This window comes from Ursus americanus, chromosome 37 (genome assembly GCF_024610735.1).
Source record: "Ursus americanus isolate L20-20 chromosome 37, mUrsAme1.1.p, whole genome shotgun sequence".
In the NCBI taxonomy this organism is placed as follows: Eukaryota; Metazoa; Chordata; class Mammalia; order Carnivora; family Ursidae; genus Ursus; species Ursus americanus.
Genome location: NC_142163.1, coordinates 7269056 through 7288266, shown reverse-complemented (window position 1 = coordinate 7288266; position 19211 = coordinate 7269056). Strand labels below are relative to the sequence as shown.

General features: G+C 38.1%; 1 protein-coding gene across 3 annotated transcripts in view; it reads left to right on the top strand.

Annotated features, from left to right (window-relative positions):
• Positions 1 to 19211, top strand: part of LOC123787927 (cullin-4B-like) — a 95177-nt gene that overhangs the window by 52620 nt on the left and 23346 nt on the right. For 2 of the 3 annotated variants that reach the window (XM_087859344.1, XM_087859342.1), the window contains exons 14-16: positions 8097 to 8182; positions 9070 to 9177; positions 17264 to 17377. In XM_087859344.1, coding sequence (XP_087715470.1) covers positions 8097 to 8182; positions 9070 to 9177; positions 17264 to 17377 — 308 coding nt within the window. Of the gene's footprint in view, positions 1 to 8096; positions 8183 to 8339; positions 8346 to 9069; positions 9178 to 17263; positions 17378 to 19211 lie in introns of all 3 variants that reach the window. The other variant, XM_087859343.1, reaches the window with a different exon arrangement.

Here is a 19211-nt window from a genome sequence, read left to right as displayed (position 1 = left end):
CAGAAGGTTTTTATCTTGATGAAGTCCCATAAGTTCATTTTATCTTTTGTTTCTCTTGCCTTTGGAGGTGTGTCATGAAAAAGGTTGCTTTGGCCGATGTCGTAGAGGTTGCTGCCTATCTTCTCCCCTAGGATTTTGATGGATTCCTGTCTCACATTGAGGTCTTTCATCCATTTGGAGTTTATCTTTGTGTATGGTGTGAGAGAGTGGTCATGTTTCATGCTTTTGCATGTAGCTGTCCAATTTCTCCAGCACCATTTATTGAGGAGATTGTCGTTTTTCCACCGGATGTTTTTCCCGCTTTATCAAAGATTAGTTGCCCAAAGAGCCAAGGGTCCATTTCTGGGATCTCTATTCTGTTCCATTGGTCTATGTGTCTCTTCTTGTGCCAGTACCATGCTGTCTTTGTGGTCAAAGCTTTGTAGTACAGCTTGAAATCCGGCATTGTGATGCCCCCAGCTTTGTTTTTCCTTTTCAAGAGTTGCTTGGAGATTCGGGGCCTTTTCTGTTTCCACACAAATTTACGGACTATTTGTTCCAGTTCTCTGAAAAACATTCTCGGTATTTTGATCGGGATAGCATTGAAAGTGTAGATTGCTCTGGGTAGCATGGACATTTTAACTATGTTAATTCTTCCGATCCATGAGCATGGAATATTTTCCCATCTTTTTGTGTTTTCCTCAATGTCTTTCAAGAGTGATTTATAGTTTCTAGAATATAGGCCCTTTACGTCTCTGGTTAAGTTAATTCCAAAATAACGTATGATTTTTGGTGCTATTGTAAATGGGATGGATTCCCTAATTTCTCTTTCTTCGGTCTCATTATTCGTGTATAGAAAAGCAACTGATTTCTGAGCATTGATTTTGTATCCCACCACATTAATGAATTGCTCTATAACTTCCAATAGTTTGGGCGTGGATTCTTTTGGGTTTTCCATATAGAGTATCATGTCATCTGCGAAGAGAGACATTTTGACTTCTTCTTTGCCGATTTGGATACCTTTGATCCCTTTTTGTTGTCTGATTGCTGTTGCAAGGACTTCTAGTACTATGTTGAAGAATAATAGTGAGAGTGGGCATCCTGTCGTGTTCCTGACCTTAAGGGAAAGGCTTCCAGCTTTTCCCCATTGAGAATAATATTTTCAGTAGGCTTTTCATAGATGGCTTTTATGAGATCGAGAGATGTACCTTCTATCCCTACACTATGAAGGGTTTTAATCAGGAAAGGATGCTGTATTTTGTCAAATGCTTTTTCGGCATCAATTGAGAGGATCATATGGTTCCTGAGTCTTTTCCTGTTGATATGGTGTATCACGCTGATTGATTTGGGAATGTTGAACCATGCTTGCATCCCAGGTATGAATCCCACTTGGTCATGGTAGATAATTCTTTTAATGTCCTGTTGGATTCTATTAGCCAGGATCTTGTTGAGGATTTTGGCATCCATATTCATTAGGGAGATCGGTCTGTAATTCTCCTTTTTGAGGGGGTCTTTGCCTGGTTTGTGGATCAAGGTAATATTGGCCTCATAGAATGAGTTTGGTAGCTTTCCTTCTGTTTCTATTTTTTGAAATAGCTTTAGGAGAATAGGTATTATTTCTTCTTTGAATGTTTGGTAGAATTCCCCAGGAAAACCATCCGGACTGGAGTTCTGTTACATGGAAGTTTGTTTATCACTGACTCAATCTTTTCAATATGAATTCGTCTGTTTAAAAAATCAGTTTCTTCCTGTTTCAGTCTTAGTAGTTTATACGTTTCCAGGAAGGCCTCCATCTCTTCCAGATTGCTTAATTTAGTGGCATAAAGCTGTTGATAAAAGTTTCTAATAATCCTTCCAATTTCATTGGTGTTGGTTGTGACCCCTCCTTTTTCATTCATAATTTTATTAATTTGTGTCCTTTCTCTATTCTTTTGGATAAATCTTGCCAGCGGTCTGTCAATTTTATTGATTCAAAGAACCAGCTTCTAGTTCTGTTGATCTGCTCTACTGTACTCCTCGTTTCTAATTCGTTGATTTCTGCTCTAATCTTGGTCAACTGCTTCCTCCTGTGTGGATTAGGTCTGTTCCTCTCTTGCTGTTCCAGCTTCTTGAGGTGAGAATTTTTCTATTCTTTTGAGTGAGGCTTGGATGGCTATGTATTTCCCCCTTAGGACCGCAGTATCCCATAGGTTTTGGACCGTTGTGTTTTAATTCTCATTGGTCTCCATAAATTGCGTAAATTGATTTTTGATTTCTTGGTTTATTGAGTCATTCCTGAGCAGGATGGTTCTTAGTCTCCAAGTGTTTCTTCCAAATTTTTCCTTGTGGTTGAGTTCCAATTTCAAAGCGTTTTGGTCTGAGAATATGCGGTGAATAATTTCAGTCTTTTGGTATCAATTGAGACCTGTTTTGTGTCCCAGAACATGATCTATTCTTGAGAATGCTCCATGGGCATTAGAATAGAATGAGTATTCTTTGGTTCTGGGGTCTGGTGTAGTGTTCTACATATATCTATGAGGTCCAGCTGGTCGAGTATGGCATTCAAAACCCTTATTTCTTTGTCTGTTTTTTGGATGGGTGTTCTGTCTATTTGATAGTGGAGTGTTGAGGTTCCCTACTATTAACGTATTTTTATCTATATGTCTCTTTATTCTGGTTAAGAGTTGGCTTGTGTATCTAGCTGCTTCCCTGGTGGGGGCATATATATTTATAATTGTCATATCCACTTGTTGGATACATCCTTCAAGAATAATATAGTGCCCTCTGTGTCTCTAACTATAGTCTGTAGTTTAAAATCCAATCTGTCTGCTATGAGAACTGCTACCCCAGCTTTCTTTTGAGGTCCATTGGCGTGAAAGATGGTATTCTATCCCTTTACTTTCAGTCTGAATGTATCTTTAGGTTCAAAATGAGTCTCTTGTAGACAGGAAATGAATGGGTCATGTCTTTTTATCTAATCTGCAACCCTGTGGTATTTATGGGAGCATTTAGGCCATTTACAGTGAGACCGAATATTGAGAGATATGATATTAAGATGCCATGTGCCAGTACAGTCTTTGTTTCTATTGATTGTGACTTTCTGTTCTGTTTAACTCTTTGAGCCTTTTTACCTTTATAGAACCCCCCTTATTATCTCCTATAGGGCTGGTTTCGTGGTTACGAAATTGGTCAATGACTGGCGATTCTGAAGGGTCTTTATTTCTCCAAACATTCTGAATGACAGCCTTGCTGGATAAAGGATCCTTGGCTGCATGTTTTTCTCTGAAAGAGCTTTAAAAATGCTCGCCCCCCAGCCCTTTCTCTCATTCCAGGTCTGTGTAGTCAGGTCTGACGTAATTCTGATACCTTTGCCTTGGTACGTGAGAAATTTCTTTGCCCTGGACGCTTTCAATACTGTATCCTTGGATCTAATATTTGCAAATTGGAGTATGACGTGACGTGGTATAGGTTTGTCATGTTTGAACTTGGGAGGGGTCCTTTCTCCCTCTTGGACACGAATGTTTGTTTCCTTTGGTAGATTAGGGAAGTTTTCAGCTACAATTTGTTCAAATATCTCTTCTTCTCCCCTCTCTTTCTTCACCCCCTCGGGGATGCCGATGATTCTGACATTGGAACTTGCATTGAGTCAGTAATCTCCCGTAACCTACATTTCTTGAGATTGGATTTTTTGAGCTAAGTTTCTGTTTTATCTTTCTGTTCTACCATCCCATCCTGAAATTCACTGATTTTTTCTTCTGCCACATTACCCTGGGCATCAGAGCACCTAGTTTTGACTGCATTTGATTGATAGCATTTTTAATTTCTGCCAGATTTGCTCTCATTTCTGCCCTTGGAGATTCTATTTTCTTGTTAATATTTTTTTCAAGTCTACACATCATCTTGACCATTTTTACTCTGGACTCCATTTCTGATAATTTGGTTATATCCATATCCATCAGTTCTGTGGCAGAGTCCACAGACTCATTATCTTTTCTTTGCTGGGTGAGATTTCTCCTTCTCGTCATTCTGAGGAGGAGAGGTTTCGGGTTGCACAGAGGCCAAATTATTGACCAGGACCCAGGCAGTGTGCACTTTTTTTATAGGGACCTTAGGGATGTGGGTTTCTTGATTTTTCAGCCTGCCTTCTGGGGGAGGGTCCTGCCATGCTGTTACTCAGGCAGCCCTGTTTGAGTAGAGTCTTCCTGTCCCTTGTGAGGGTGGATGGGGTTTGGCATAATGTGAGCTGGTATTTCTGGGCTTTTGTTCTCTGTTGGCTTTCCCTTGCGGTTTTCTGTGGTCTTCTGAGAGTCAGAGCAGCAGTGGCCATATAGCCTCAGTCTCAAAACAGAGAGATGGCAGTCCGCTCTTCACTGAGGTCTTCTGGCCTCTTTAACTCTCTTTCTGTCAGTGCTGCTGAAAACCCTGTCCTGGGTTGTGCGCCCTAGAGCCATTCTCCCAGCCATCACCTCCAGGACTGGCTCATCTCTGTCTTTTGTGTTTCTAACATCGCCAGCCGCCCCCAGTTCCCATGTGCTCCGGATCCCTGTTTCAGTGTGGTTCACGCTTGCTCCGGAGAGCCGGTTTGCAGTTAAGTAGTGAGTGTGCTCTCAAGTTCTCGGTTTCAGTCTAGTTCTAGTGTGTGCTCATGAGCTCTGGTTGTCAATCTGGACATGCGCCCGCTTCTGAGCTCCCAGATTTAGTCTGGTTCCAGTTAGTACTCCAGAGCTCTGGTGTTCGTCTGGTCTCATGCATTCCCGGGCTCACCATCTCAGTCTGTTCTCTCGGGGGTGCAAGTGAGGTTAGCTCCCCAGTGCAGGTGGCTAATGCTTTCCGGCACCCGAGCAGGGCAGCTCCCTCCCCCTTCCGTTTATCTTCCAATATCTGTGTGTAGATTCACAGGTCCCCGCTTCGTACCTCAATACTCAGTGCTGGAGATGTTTGTTTGTAGAGATCCAGATGTATCTTCTTGCGTCTCGGGCTGATTCTGTGAATGTTCAGGATGGTCTGGTATGTATCCAGCTCGACTCGGGATCGGCTTAAAAAGGGGACCCCTACTCCTCCACCATTTTTTCCCTCCCCCAAGTGTCCCACTCTTGATCCTGGCTCAGGTCATGATCTCAGGGTAATACGTTGGAGCCCTGCATTGGGCTCCTTGCTGAGTGTGGAGCCTACTTAAAAAATGTTATGTTCATACATTGTGTGGCCAAAATATATATATATATATAAAACATATAATAACTCTTATAAATATATGGACTTATAATTTATAGTTTATAATATTTAAATTTAATAATATATTAATAAGTAAACATGCATAGATATGTAAACATATATATAAATATGTAAACATATACTTAAATAGACAAATTATAATATAAAGTACATGTGTATATATACATATGTGTAATATAAAATATATATGTAAGCATGTAATATAGCATAGTATGTATAAAATATACATATTTATATGTGTTATAACTTATCTAAAATATCTGTATATACTAATATATGATAGGTACAGTTTTGTGTATGTATATGTGTATGTACATACTTTTATTATATGTACAATATATAATATGCATATACATTATATGTACAATTTTGTATATATGTAACATTTTAGATATTGTATATTGCTTTTGTCAATGAATCATAGGAAATAGAGAACTTCCAAACCGAAAATATACTATAGCTGGGTTTATATTTATCTATATTTATCTATATAAATATATATATCTGTATTTATCTATATAAATATAATGTATTTATATAGATAAATTTATATTATACATATAATATATATTATATAATATATATTTTATATTATAATTAATAGATAAATATAAAATATATCCTTTATCAGTGTTCTTTATTTCTTCGTAGAGCTTTGATTTACTGTCTGTTAAGCTTTCTTGTGGGATGGAGGTAATTGTATGTAACTCCCTCATCATTTTTTGCCTTAATGTCTCTTTCATTTTTGAAATATTGCTTTGGTGAATATAGATTTTGTATTTGAGCTTTTTTCCATTTCAACACTTTGTATATATATTGTTCCACTGTCCCTCTTTTTTGAAGATACCCCTAATCTTATCGAGAGTTTCTTTTATGGACAAAGCTCTTGTATCTGTTTTCAAGATTCCAACTTTGTCTTTAGACAGTTTTATTACAATGTCCCTTGATGTAGAACTGTTTGAATTTAATCTTCTTGGAGTTCATTGAGCTTCTCTTATGTGTAGAATATTGTTTATCATTTAATGTAGTATATCAAATATTATTTCTTCCCATTTGTCACTACATTGTCTCAGAGATTCATGAACTATATGTTGGCACAATTGCCCATGTCCCAACATATTGTAGTTTCTGCTTATTTTTCTTTATTGGTTTTCTTTCTTCTCTTCAGATCGAATACTTTTTTATTTGAGTTGTTTTCATGAGCATATAAAGGTAGTTGATTTAAAGCCATTTTTAAGTAAGTCTAACATCTATGCTCCCTCACAGGCAGTTTCTGGTAATTTCTCTTTTTCTTATGAATTGCCATATCTTCATACTTTTTTTTTTAACGTCTTGTAACTTTTATTAAAAACTGGCCATTCTAGGGGCACCTGTGTAGCTCAGTCATTAAGCGTCTCCTTTTGGCTCAGGTCATGATCCCAGGGTCTTGGGATCAAGCCCCACATGGGGCTCCCTGCTCGCGCCGGGCTCTCTGCTTGGCAGGGAGCCTTCTTCTCCCTCTCCCTCTGCCTGATGCTCCCCCTCCTTATGCTTGCTCTCTCTGCCAAATAAATAAAAATAAAATCTTAAAAAATGGATCATTCTGCCTATTTTAATGAAAACAGTATTCTTTTTAGTGTGTGATCCCTGAAGTCTCTATTCCTTTAGCTTAGACTTATTCTAGCCATTTTACATTTTTATTAATAAAAGGTAACTCTGGAAAGTGGATATTTTCTCTGTCTAGCATTTGTTGTTGCTGCTTGTGAGCTGAAGTTGTTCACTTGTTTTGGGACTTTTTCCAACTATTCTTTCAGAGTGTATTTCCTCTTGTGTATCGTAATAAAGTCTCCTTTGCATTACCTCAGTAGTACCTGTGCCTGACAGATTTTCTGAAACTCTTGGAATGAGAAAAATAAGTAAGCACAACACACACACACAGAAGGAAATAAAGAAAAAGAAAATTTCTGTTGATCTTTTAAAATCGGTTCTGTGTTAGGTCATTTTCCTTTACTCTTTTTTTTTTTTTTTGAAGATTTTATTTATTTATTTGACAGAGAGAGACAGCCAGCAAGAGAGGGAACACAAGCAGGGGGAGTGGGAGAGGGAGAAGCAGGCTCCCAGAGCAGGAGCCTGATGTGGGGCTTGATCCCATAACGCCGGATCATGCCCTGAGCCGAAGGCAGACACTCAACGACTGTGCCACCCAGGCACCCCCCATTTTCCTTTACTCTAAGGATATGTACAGTGCTGTCTTACTGGTCTTTGCTTTTTTTTCCCACTGAACCTAAGTTTAAATGGGTGATAATTTAAAGTTTTGACCCATTTTTTCTAACATGCTTCCTGACTTGGGCCTACAAGTAACCCTAATTGGCGTACTGGATTCCCTACGTTGCCTGTGCTTTTCCAATTTCTTATTCCTGAATAATGTACCCTGTGGCTTCTCCTCCCAGTCTGTTGACACATCTTTTTTTTTTTTTTCTCTTGTTATTTGTGTTTTAGGCAGAAAAAGCTTACTTGTCTTTGAATGTTTGGGGGAACTTTGTGTAGATGCTCTGTACTGATTGAAATATGGTAAAACACACCGTATTTCCAGTTACTCTGGAAAACCTGAATTCAGTCCAAATAGTTTCTTGGGAACTAGATACACTGGGAGCATGAACTGTCATGTACAAACAAAATCCACTTATACAGGAAAATAGAATTTGAGGTAAAAATACTGCATATTTATATTTATGTTGCCTTTATACTGGTTAGGTGTTCACTTGGTTTAAGAGAACCTTCGACTGTCTCTCAAAATTTTCGTAAGACAGATTCTGACACTTGTATAAAGTTTCTTAGTGTTTATTTCAGGGACATGGACTTCTAGATTTCCCTGCCTGTTCTATTCTCTGATATACCTATATTGGTTGTTTTAAAATATCTTACAGAATGTGGAACTGCTTTCACTAACAAACTTCAAGGAATGTTTAAAGACATGGAGCTTTCCAAAGATATCATGATTCAGTTTAAACAGGTATTTCTAATCCAAAAGAGTTTTGTTTTTAATGTTAAGTGTTTGAATGGTTTAGTTCTTTTAGATTTACAATTAAGACATATTAAATCACATTTATTTTTTAAATTTTTATTCAAATTCAATTTAATTAACATATACAGTATTATCTATTTCAGAGGTCGAGGTCTGTGATTCATCAGTCTTATACAACACCCAGTGCTCATTACATCACGTGCCCTCCGCAATGTCCATCACTCTGTTACCAAATCCTCCCAACCACCTTCACTCTAGCAACACTCAATTTGTTCCTAGAGTTAACAGTCTCTTATAGTTTTACTCATATATGGAATTTAGGAAACAAAACTGATAAACATAGGGGAAGGGAAGGAAATATAAAATAAGATAAAAATAGAGAGGGAGACAAACTGGCAAAGCAAATCACATTTCAGTTATGACTCCAACTTTGTGTTTTTTGAAAGGAAAATCAATGACACTTATGTATTTAAAGAACTATACAACATATTTTGAATAACTATTTTTAATTTATTTTCCTACCCTTATTTGGCTTTCCATTGCTTTCCTACATATATTTAAGTTTTTTTTGGCAGTGCATATGTATTTTTTTCATAACTTGCCTCAGATCCTTTTTAATGTAAGATGGATTTAAAAAAATACAATGGAAAGTTAATTGTAACTTTTTAAAATTTAGGCAGCCAGGCTCCATTGTTATGGTTCTTAAGAGCATTTTCTTAGAATACAAATGTCCATTTCGTTTTCAAGATATGTTATTATCTCAGTGAGAAATTTATCATTAAGATAATTTTTAGTAATGAATTTCTATTATACAGTTATAACCATGAAAGAGTTTTAAAATTCTTATTACTTCATTGCATCCTTATATTTTGCAGTATATGCAGAACCAAAATATACCACGAAACATTGAATTAACTGTGAATATTCTAACAACAAGTTTTTGGCCAGCCTATATCCCTAAGGAGATACAGTTACCCCCAGAGGTAAGAAATTCACTGTTTTAAGACTCTAGTATATGCTAAAGCAGTTTGGTTTTAATGTGACCTTTTAAGTTACTATGCCATGTTTAATGCTGATGTAAATATCACCTTAATGTTATTCATTTTGAAACGTAGTTATTCAGGTTTTAGAATGGAGGGCAACCAGATTAAATAGTTCAGTGTTCAAGTAATTCAGTTGTTTAAATAGTCTTGTTATGCAGTCAGATGTAGATTTGTTTTTAATGTTTTTTTATTATATTATGTTAGTCACCATACACTACATCCCTGGGTTCTGATGTAAAGTTCGTGATTCATTACTTGCGTATAACACCCAGTGCACCATGCAATATGTGCCCTCCTTACTACCCATCAGCAGTCTGTCCCATTCCCCCATCCCCCTCCCCTCTGAAGCCCTCAGTTTGTTTCTCATAGTCCATAGTCTCTCATGCTTCATTCCCCCTTCTGATTACCCCCCCTTTCTTTATCCCTTTCTGCCCCTACCGATCATCCTAGTTCTTATGTTCCATAGATGAGAGAAATCATATGATAGTTGTCTTTCTCTGCTTGACTTATTTCACTAAGCATTATCTCCTCCAGTGCCGTCCATGTTGCAGCAAATGTTGAGAATTCGTTCTTTCTGATAGCTGAGTAATATTCCATTGTATATATGGACCACAACTTCTTAATCCAGTCATCTGTTGAAGGGCATCTCGGCTCCTTCCATGATTTAGCTATTGTGGACAATGCTGCTATGAACATTGGAGTGCATATGGCCCTTCTCTTCACTACGTCTGTATCTTTGGGGTAAACACCCAGTAGTGCAATGGCTGGATCATAGGGTAGCTCAATTTTTAACTTTTAAGGGACCTCCACACTGTTTTCCAGAGTGGCTGTACCAACTTGCATTCCCACCAGCAATGTAGGAGGGATCCCCTTTCTCCACATCCTCTCCAACAATTGTTGTTTCTTGCCTTGTCTATTTTTGCCATTCTAACTGGCATAAAGTGATATCTCAATGTGGTTTTGATGTGAATTTCTCTGATGGTTAATGATTTTGATCATTGTTACATGTGTCTGTTAGCCATTTGTATGTCATCATTGGAAAAGTGTCTGTTCGTATCTTCTGCCCATTTTTTGATGTATTTATTTGTTTCTCATGTATTGAGTTTGAGAAGTTCTTTGTAGATCTTGGATACCAGTCTTTTAACTGTAGCATCATTTGCAAATATATTCCCCCATTCCGTGGGCTGCCTCTTAGTTTTTTTGACTGTTTCCTTGGCTGTGCAGAAGCTTTTTATCTTGATGAAGTCCCATAAGTTCATTTTATCTTTTGTTTCTCTTGCCTTTGGAGATGTGTCATGAAAAAGGTTGCTTTTTCCAATGTCGTAGAGGTTGCTGCCTATGTTCTCCTCTAGAATTTTGATGGATTCCTGTCTCACATCGAGGTCTTTCATCCATTTGGAGTTTATCTTTGTTTATAGTGTGAGAGAGTGGTCAAGTTTCATTCTTTTGCATGTAGCTGTCCAATTTTCCCAGCACCATTTATTGTGGAGACTGTCGTTTTTCCACCGGATGTTTTTTCCTGCTTTATCGAAGACTGGATGCCCAAAGTGCCAAGGGTCAATTTCTGGGTTCTCTATTCTGTTCCACTGGTCTATGTGTCTGTTTTTGTGCCAGTACCATGCTGTCTTTGTGATCACAGCTTTGTAGTACAGCTCGAAATCCGGCATTGTGATGCCCCCAGCGTTGTTTTTCCTTTTCAACAGTTCCTTGGCAATTGGGTGCCTTTTCTGGTTCCATACAAATTTAAGGTCTATTTGTTCCACTTCCTTGAAAAATGTCCTCGGTATTTTGATCGGGATAGCATTGAAAGTGTAGATTGCTCTGGGTAGCATGGACATTTTAACTATGTTAATTCTTCTGATCCATGAGCATGGAGTATTTTTCCATCTTTTCGTGTCTTCCTCATTGTCTTTCAAGAGTGATTTATAGTTTCTAGAATATAGGTCCTTCACGTCTCTGGTTAAGTTAATTCCAAGGTTACGTATGGTTTTTGGTGCTATTGTAAATGGGATGGATTCCCTAATTTCTCCTTCTTCAGTCTCATTAATCATGTATAGAAATGCAACTGTATTCTGAGCATTGATTTTGTATCCCACCACATTACTGAATTGCTCTATAACTTCTAATAGTTTGGGCATGGATTCTTTTGGGTTTTCCATATAGAGTATCATGTCCTCTCAGAAGAGAGACATTTTGACTTCTTTGCCCATTTGGATAACTTTTATCCCTTTTTGTTGTCTGATTGCTGTTGCAAGGACTTCTAGGACTATGTTGAAGAATAATGGTGAGAGTGGGCATCCTTGTCGTGTTCCTGATCTTAGATATTTGCCATAGGCTTTTCATAGATGGTTTTTATGAGATTGAGGAATGTACCCTCTATCCCTACACTCTGAAGGGTTTTCATCAGGAAAGGATGCTGTATTTTGTCAAATGCTTTTTCTGCATCAATTGAGAGGATCATATGGTTCCTGAGTCTCTTCTTGTTATATGATGTATCACGCTGATCAATTTGGGAATGTTGAACCACGCTTGCATCCCAGGTATGAATCCCACTTGGTCATGATAGATAATTCTTTTAATGTCCTGTTGGATTCTATTAGCCAGGATCTTGTTGAGGATTTTGGCATCCATATTCATTAGGGAAATCGGTCTGTAATTCTCCTTTTTGATGGGGTCTTTGCCTGGTTTGTGGACCAAGGTAATGTTGGCCTCATAGAATGAGTTTGGTAGCTTTCCTTCTGTTTCTATTTTTTGAAATAGCTTTAGGAGAATAGGTATTATTTCTTCTTTGAATGTTTGGTAGAATTCCCCAGGTAATCCATCCGGACTGGAGTTCTGTTATTTGGAAGGTTGTTTATCACTGACTCAATCTTTTCAAAATGAATTCGCCTGTTTAAAAAATCAGTTTCTTCCTGTTTCAGTCTTGGTAGTTTATACGTTTCCAGGAAGGCCTCCATCTCTTCCAGATTGCTTAATTTATTGCCATATAGCTGTTCATAATTTATTGGCATGTAGCCTTCCAATTTCATTGGTTTTGGTTGTGACCTCTCCTTCTTCATTGATAATTTTATTAATTCGGGTCCTCTCTCTGTTCTTTTGGATAAGTCTTGCCAGAGGTCTGTCAATTTTATTGATTCTCTCAAAGAACCAGCTTCTAGTTCTGTTGGTCTGCTCTACTGTACTCCTGGCTTCTAAATCATTGATTTCTTCTCTAATCTTGGTCAGCTGCTTCCTCGTGCGTGGATTAGGTCTGTCCCTCTGTTGCTGTTCCAGCTTCTTGAGGTGAGAATATACAAACTGCATTTTAGATTTTTCTATTCTTTTGAGTGAGGCTTTGATGGCCATGTATTTCCCCTTAGGACTGCTTTTGCAGTATCTCATAGGTTTGGGACCATTGTGTTTTCATTCTCGTTGGTGTCCATAAATTGTTTAAATTGATTTTGATTTCCTGGTTTATTGAGTCATTCCTGAGCAGGATGGTTCTTAGTCCAATTTTTTCCTTGTGGTTGCGTTCCAATTTCAGAGCGTTGTGGTCTGAGAATATGCAGGGAATAATTTCAGTCTTTTGGTATTGGTTGAGACCTGTTTTGTGTCCCAGAACATGGTCTATTCTTGAGAATGTTCCATGGGCATTAGAATAGAATGAGTATTCTTTGGTTCTGGGGTGTAGTATTCTATATATATCTATGAGGTCCAACTCGTCGAGTATGGCATTCAAAGCTCTTGTTTCTTTGCTGATTTCTTGCTTAGATGATCTGCCTATTGCTGATAGTGGAGTTTGAGGTTTCCTAATATTAGTGTTTTTTATCTATATGTCTCTTTATTGTGGTTAAACCTGGCTTGTGTATCTAGGTGCTCCCCTGGTGGGGGCATATATATTTATAATTGTCATATCCACTTGTTGGATACATCCTTTAAGAATAATCTAGTGCCCTCCTGTGTCTCTAACTGTAGTCTTTAGTTCAAAATCCAATCCCTCTGTTGTGAGAATTGCTACCCCAGCTTTCTTTTGAGGTCCATTGGCGTGAAAGATGGTATTCCATCCCTTTACTTTCAGTCTGAATGTATCTTTAGGTTCAAAATGAGTCTCTTGTAGACAGGAAATGAATGGGTCATTTCTTTTTATTCAATCTGCAACCGTGTGGAGTTTATGGGAGTTTTAGGCCATTTACATTGAGACTGAATATTGAGAGATACGATTTTAATGATGCTGTGTTGCCAGTAAAGTCTTTGTTTGTATCGATTGTGACATTCTGTTCTGTATCACTGTTGGGGCCTTTTTACTTTTATAGAACCCCCTTTAATATCTCCTGTAGGGCCAGTTTCATGTTTACGAAATTGGTCAATGACTGGTGATTCTGGAGGGTCTTTATTTCTTCATCCATTCTGAATGACAGCCTTGCTCAATAAAGGATCCTTGGCTGCATGTTTTTCTCTGAAAGAGCTTTTAAATGCCACCCTAACCCTCTCTCTCACTCCAGGTCTGTGTAGACAGGTCTGTCATAATTCTGATACCTTTGCCTTGGTACATGAGAAATTTCTTTGCCCTGGCTGCTTTCAAATCTGTATCCTTGGATCTAATATTTGCGAAATGCACTATGACGTGATGTGGTGTAGGTTTGGCATGTTTGAGCTTAGGAGGTGTCCTCTCTGCCCCTTGGACATGAATGTTTGTTTCCCTTGCTAGATTAGGGAAGTTTTCAGCTACAATTTGTTCAAATATCTCTTCTAGACCTCTGTTTTTCTCCACCCCCTTGGGGATGCCGATGATTCTGACATTGGAACATTTCATTGAGTCAGTAATCTCCCGTAACCTACATTCCTGAGTGTGGATTTTTTTTGAGCCCAGATTCTATTTTAGCTTTCTCTTCTACTAACCCATCCTCCAATTTCTGATACATCTTCTGCCTCATTTACCCTGGCCATCAGAGCCTCTAGTTTTGAGTGCACCTGGCTCATAGAATTTTTAATTTCTTCTAGATTCACTCTCTTTTCCGCCCTTAGAGATTCTATATTTTCATTAACATTTTTGTTTATACTTTTTTCAAGTCTACACATCATCTTGACCATTGTTACTCTGAATTCCATTTCTGATAATTTGGTTATATCCGTATCCATGAGTTCTGTGGCAAAGGCCACATACACATTGTCTTTCTTTTCCTGGGGGGGATTTCTCCTTCTCGTCATTCTGATGAGGAGAGGTTCCGGGGTTGTCTAGAGCCCAAATTATTGGACGGGATCTAGGCCTTGAGCCCTTGTTTTATAGGGATCTTAGGGATGTGGGCTTCTTGATTTTTCAGCCTGCCTTCTGGGGGAGGGGCCTGCTGCACTGATACTCAGGCAGCCCTGTTTGGGTAGAGTCTCCGTGTCCCCTTGCGAGGGGGGATGGGAGTGGGCACACTGTGAGCCGGTATTTCCAGGCTTTTGTTGTCTGGAAGTTTTTACCTGGCGGTTTGCTGTTCCTCTTCTGAGAGTCAGAGCAGCAGTGGCCGAATCTCAGCCTATGTCTCAGAACAGATGGATCGTGGACCGTTCTCCACTGATGTTTTGGCCACTTTAACTCTGTTTCTGTTGGTGCTGCTCAACCCTGCAGCATCCAGGGATGTCCACTCCACACCGAGTGTCACAGCCCTCACTCCCAGGCTGGCGAGTCTCTGTCCTTTGTGTTTCTAACACCGCCAGCCTCCAGCTGCCCCTGCCCACTCCCGGAGCTCCCGGTCTCAGTCTGGTTCCAGTGAGCACACCAGAGCTCCATTTCAGTCTGGAGGCATGCATTTCCCGGCTCACGGTCTCAGTCTGCTGTGTTGCGGGTGCCGGTCCGCAAGTCCATCCGCTCCCCCGTGCTGGTGGTTACCGCCTTCCAGTGCCAGAATGCAGTGGCTCCCTCTCCCTTCCGTTTATCTTCCGATATCTGTGCATGGTTTCAGGGCTCCCCACTTCGTACCTCAATACTCAGTGCTGGAGATGTTCATTTGTATAGATCCAGATGTATCTTCCTGTGTCTCAGGCTGATTCTATGGATGTTCAGGCTGGTCTGGTACCTATCTACCTTGACTCAGGGGACCGGCTGAAAAAGGGGTCCCCTACTCCTCCGCCATCTTTAACTCTTCTCATCAGACGTAGATTTTGAATCTCCCAGCCTGGCTTTCTTTTGCTTTTAGGCTGTGCATTTACCAGTATTGGCTTATATTTTTCTTACTATGTTTTAATATAAACTATTTATTCATGTATCACATAAATATATGATGGAAAAAGTCATCAACACATCATTGTTCTACTCATTGTTCTACTTTGTAATCATGGAAACTTGTCTCCAGGTGTCACCTGTTTCAGCTTGCACCTTTGGTTTTAGCTTTTTCTTCTTTGCTAAATCAATTACCCATCATCTATTGTCTCTCTTACTAATGTTGGCAGCTCATTTGTATTAGTTTACTTTCTGTCTCCATGTATTTAATTTTTGTAATTATATTGCCATGTTGGTGAGTTTTCTCAGGAGCATATGTAAATTATTGAACACACCATACTAAACTAGAAGAAAAATGACTGTAGTTTGTTTTCTTGTTTCAGAACTACATTTTTCTCACCCAGTATTTTCAGCACATACTCCTATGATGGTGGTGGTATACGATTTTATTTTATTTTTTTAATTTTTAATTAATTGACTTTATTTTTAGTACAGTTTTAGGTTTTATAGAAAAAATGAGCAGAAAGTACAAAGAGCTTTCCCTGCATCTTTGCATTTTTACCTGTTATTAATATAGTGTATCAGATATAACTTATAATTTATTGCATCAGTTTATCACAGTTGATGACCCAACATTGACATAATATTATTAACTGAATATTAAGTGAAAAAATAAACTTCAGAGATTAAAAGCTGGCATAATGCACTTTTAAAATTTAAAACCAATAATATTAAGAAAAGAAATGTCTACAGATACAGTAAACTGTACAAAAAGGAAAGCAAAATCATGATGAAATAAATTTAGAATTATAGTTCTCTCAGGTTGGAAGTGGTAGGGTATGAGAACCATGTGGTTGACTATATTTTGTAAAGGTCTCACCTCTAATTTTACATTATTTAAAACATGTATAAGATAAACATTTACACCAACATTGCATTTGAGCATCTGTAAAATATTACTAAATATTCCACATAACAAGCTAATATATTTATAGGAAAGTTCCTGAACAAAAAGTGATAATTAACAGCAAGGAAAGAGAGATAAAATGAAAGCAAATCATATTCCCAAACTCAGTCAGGCTGTTCCATTTAGTAGAAGGCCACTGTCTTAGTATTTGAGAACATCTCATTTTTATAGGACAGCAAAATAATTAATGATGACAACAAGTTATGAAGAACCAGTAAAATTGTCTTCCGTGTACTCAGTTAGATAAGCCTAAGAAGTAGGAATTCTTTATTTATTTATTTATTTATTTATTTTTATTTATTTGAAGAGATAGAGACAGCCAGCGAGAGAGGGAACACAAGCAGGGGGAGTGGGAAAGGAAGAAGCAGGCTCATAGCAGAAGAGCCTGATGTGGGGCTCGATCCCGTAACGCTGGGATCACGCCCTGAGCCGAAGGCAGACGCTTAACGACTGCGCCACCCAGTCGCCCCAGGAATTCTTTTTTTTTAATTTGATAATTTATTGATTTTTTTTTCACTTCAAAGACAATTGTACTGAATACAGAAAACTTGGGAACCAGAAAAGTACAGGATAAAATAACAGCATCACACCTAATGCCAAGAAGATGTTTGCTATGTCTAGTTATATATATAAAATTGGAACTATAGTGATAATATAACTTTTATCCTGATATTTTAAACTTAGCAATACATTCTAAATATATTCCACTGTTAAATAGTGGCTTTAAATCTGTTTAAAGGTTGTGACATCTATTACATGATTTCATTTGAATATTCCTCTTAAAAATTGTATGTAATTTTAAATACTAGGGCTGCAACTGTGACTTTACTCACATATAAGTTTATCAATAATGTTTCTTTACTTCTTTCCTCCAGATGGAAAGACTTCAGGAAAATTTCAAAAATTTCTACTTAAGCAAACACAGTGGCCGAAAACTTCAGTGGCAGTCAACTCTTGGACACTGTGTTCTTAAAGCTGAATTTAAAAAGGCAAGCAAATAATTTTTAAAATAGCATTTACTTTTACTTTAAATTGCAATTTTACCTTGATAAAGAATATTTTTAATATATACTTTCTTTATGAAGAAAGCTCATTATTTAATGAATGGAGTGTTTGAATTTTGAATATGTTGACTTATGAATCATTTTTGTATAAATCAATTTTTAAAACATTCCTTGCCATTTATGTACATTTCTATCTCTGTGAGAGCAAGCAAGAGCCTTTGCTCTCTGATGTCTCAAAATCACTGTCGGTCATCATCAGAGCCATGGCCATTTATTATCCTGGCCTCACAAGACTGACAGAAGCCTGAACTAAGCTTACTTACCACAGTGTAAAATTAAGTCATGATAGTTGCATGAACTATTTTATTGAAAGTCTCTCTCAAGATTAAAGAAAAAAAAAAAAGGCCAGCTCCTTGGATTATGTGGAATAGAGTAATACATTAGCTTCTGATGCAGTGACATATAAATGAAGCAAAGAGGAAAAATGTAGACTGAACTCCCAGAGATCACTTCTTGATACCTAGGACTTAGGAGCTGTTTAGGACAAAATAGGCAATGAACTGCCTGTTTGTTTAGTGCAATTCATTGCCTGAACTTCTGAAATAATGACAAAGGAGTTGACTAGCTCTCTCTTCTTATCCAATACCTTTAACTCTTATCCTGGGTGGTAGGATGAAAATTGGGCCCCTAAGATAATCAACTTCCTATTCTCCAGAACTCTAACAGTTCTTTATATGAAAAAGTTCTTTGCAGATGTGATAAGAGACCTTGAGATGAGGAAGTCACTGGGTTATCTAAATGGCATACCAACTTTCCTTATCAGAGAGGCTCAGGAAACTTACACACAAACCCACACACACAATCCCTCTTTCACCACCACCCCCAATGTCAAATACACACACACACACACACACACACACACACACACACACACAGAGACAGAGAGACAGAGATACAGAGAGAGAGAGAAGAAATGGAGAAAGAGACATTATGTGAAGATGGAACTAGAGGCTAGAAGATACTATAAACCCTCTGAAGAGAATATAGCCCTGCCACACCTTGTCTTTTGCCCAGGGATACTCATGTGAATTCCTGACCTTCAGAACTGTGAGACAATACACATTTGTGTCACCTTAAGGCACTTTTTGTTGTAAGTCACTACAGCAGCCACAGGAAGTTATATATCTATCCTCCAAAGTCCCAGACATTGACAATCCATAGATAAATATGTCCAACATATTTCTGTCAGCCTTCAAAGAGACTGAACCTATTCCTTAAGTATATTAATTGAGTATGGTGACTCAGTGATCAAAGTATTAAGGGATGAGAAGACACGCTTTCTTTTTAATTCTGCCTCTGCCTGTTTAAGGAAGGCTTGGCTGAAGGGTAATAACTCATATTTGATCTGAGCAGAAAAAAAAGAACATGTTTACATTCCAGGAGTGATGCCAGTCATATGCTTAATGTTCTCAGGGTAATGTGAGATTCTCTTGATCTCCCAAGGTAAAGTTGGACCCAGATAAGGTAAATCCTCAGGTTACATCTAAATATTTAATATTACTGAAGGATGAATAATCATACCAAATTTTCATGCATATGTAGGAATGAGTTATTATGCTTGGCTCTTACACACAAGGAAAACTAAGTCTGTGCCTATGAGAACAAGTCAGATAGTACAGAGATATGATTTAAAATGACGAATTTAATCTTATTCCTTTCACTTCAGAAGCCTGAAATGAATAAAGAAGTTTGTATCCAGCCATGTTGTTTTCTGTGTTGATGCAAAAATATAACACTTAGTTTTACTAATTTGTCTATT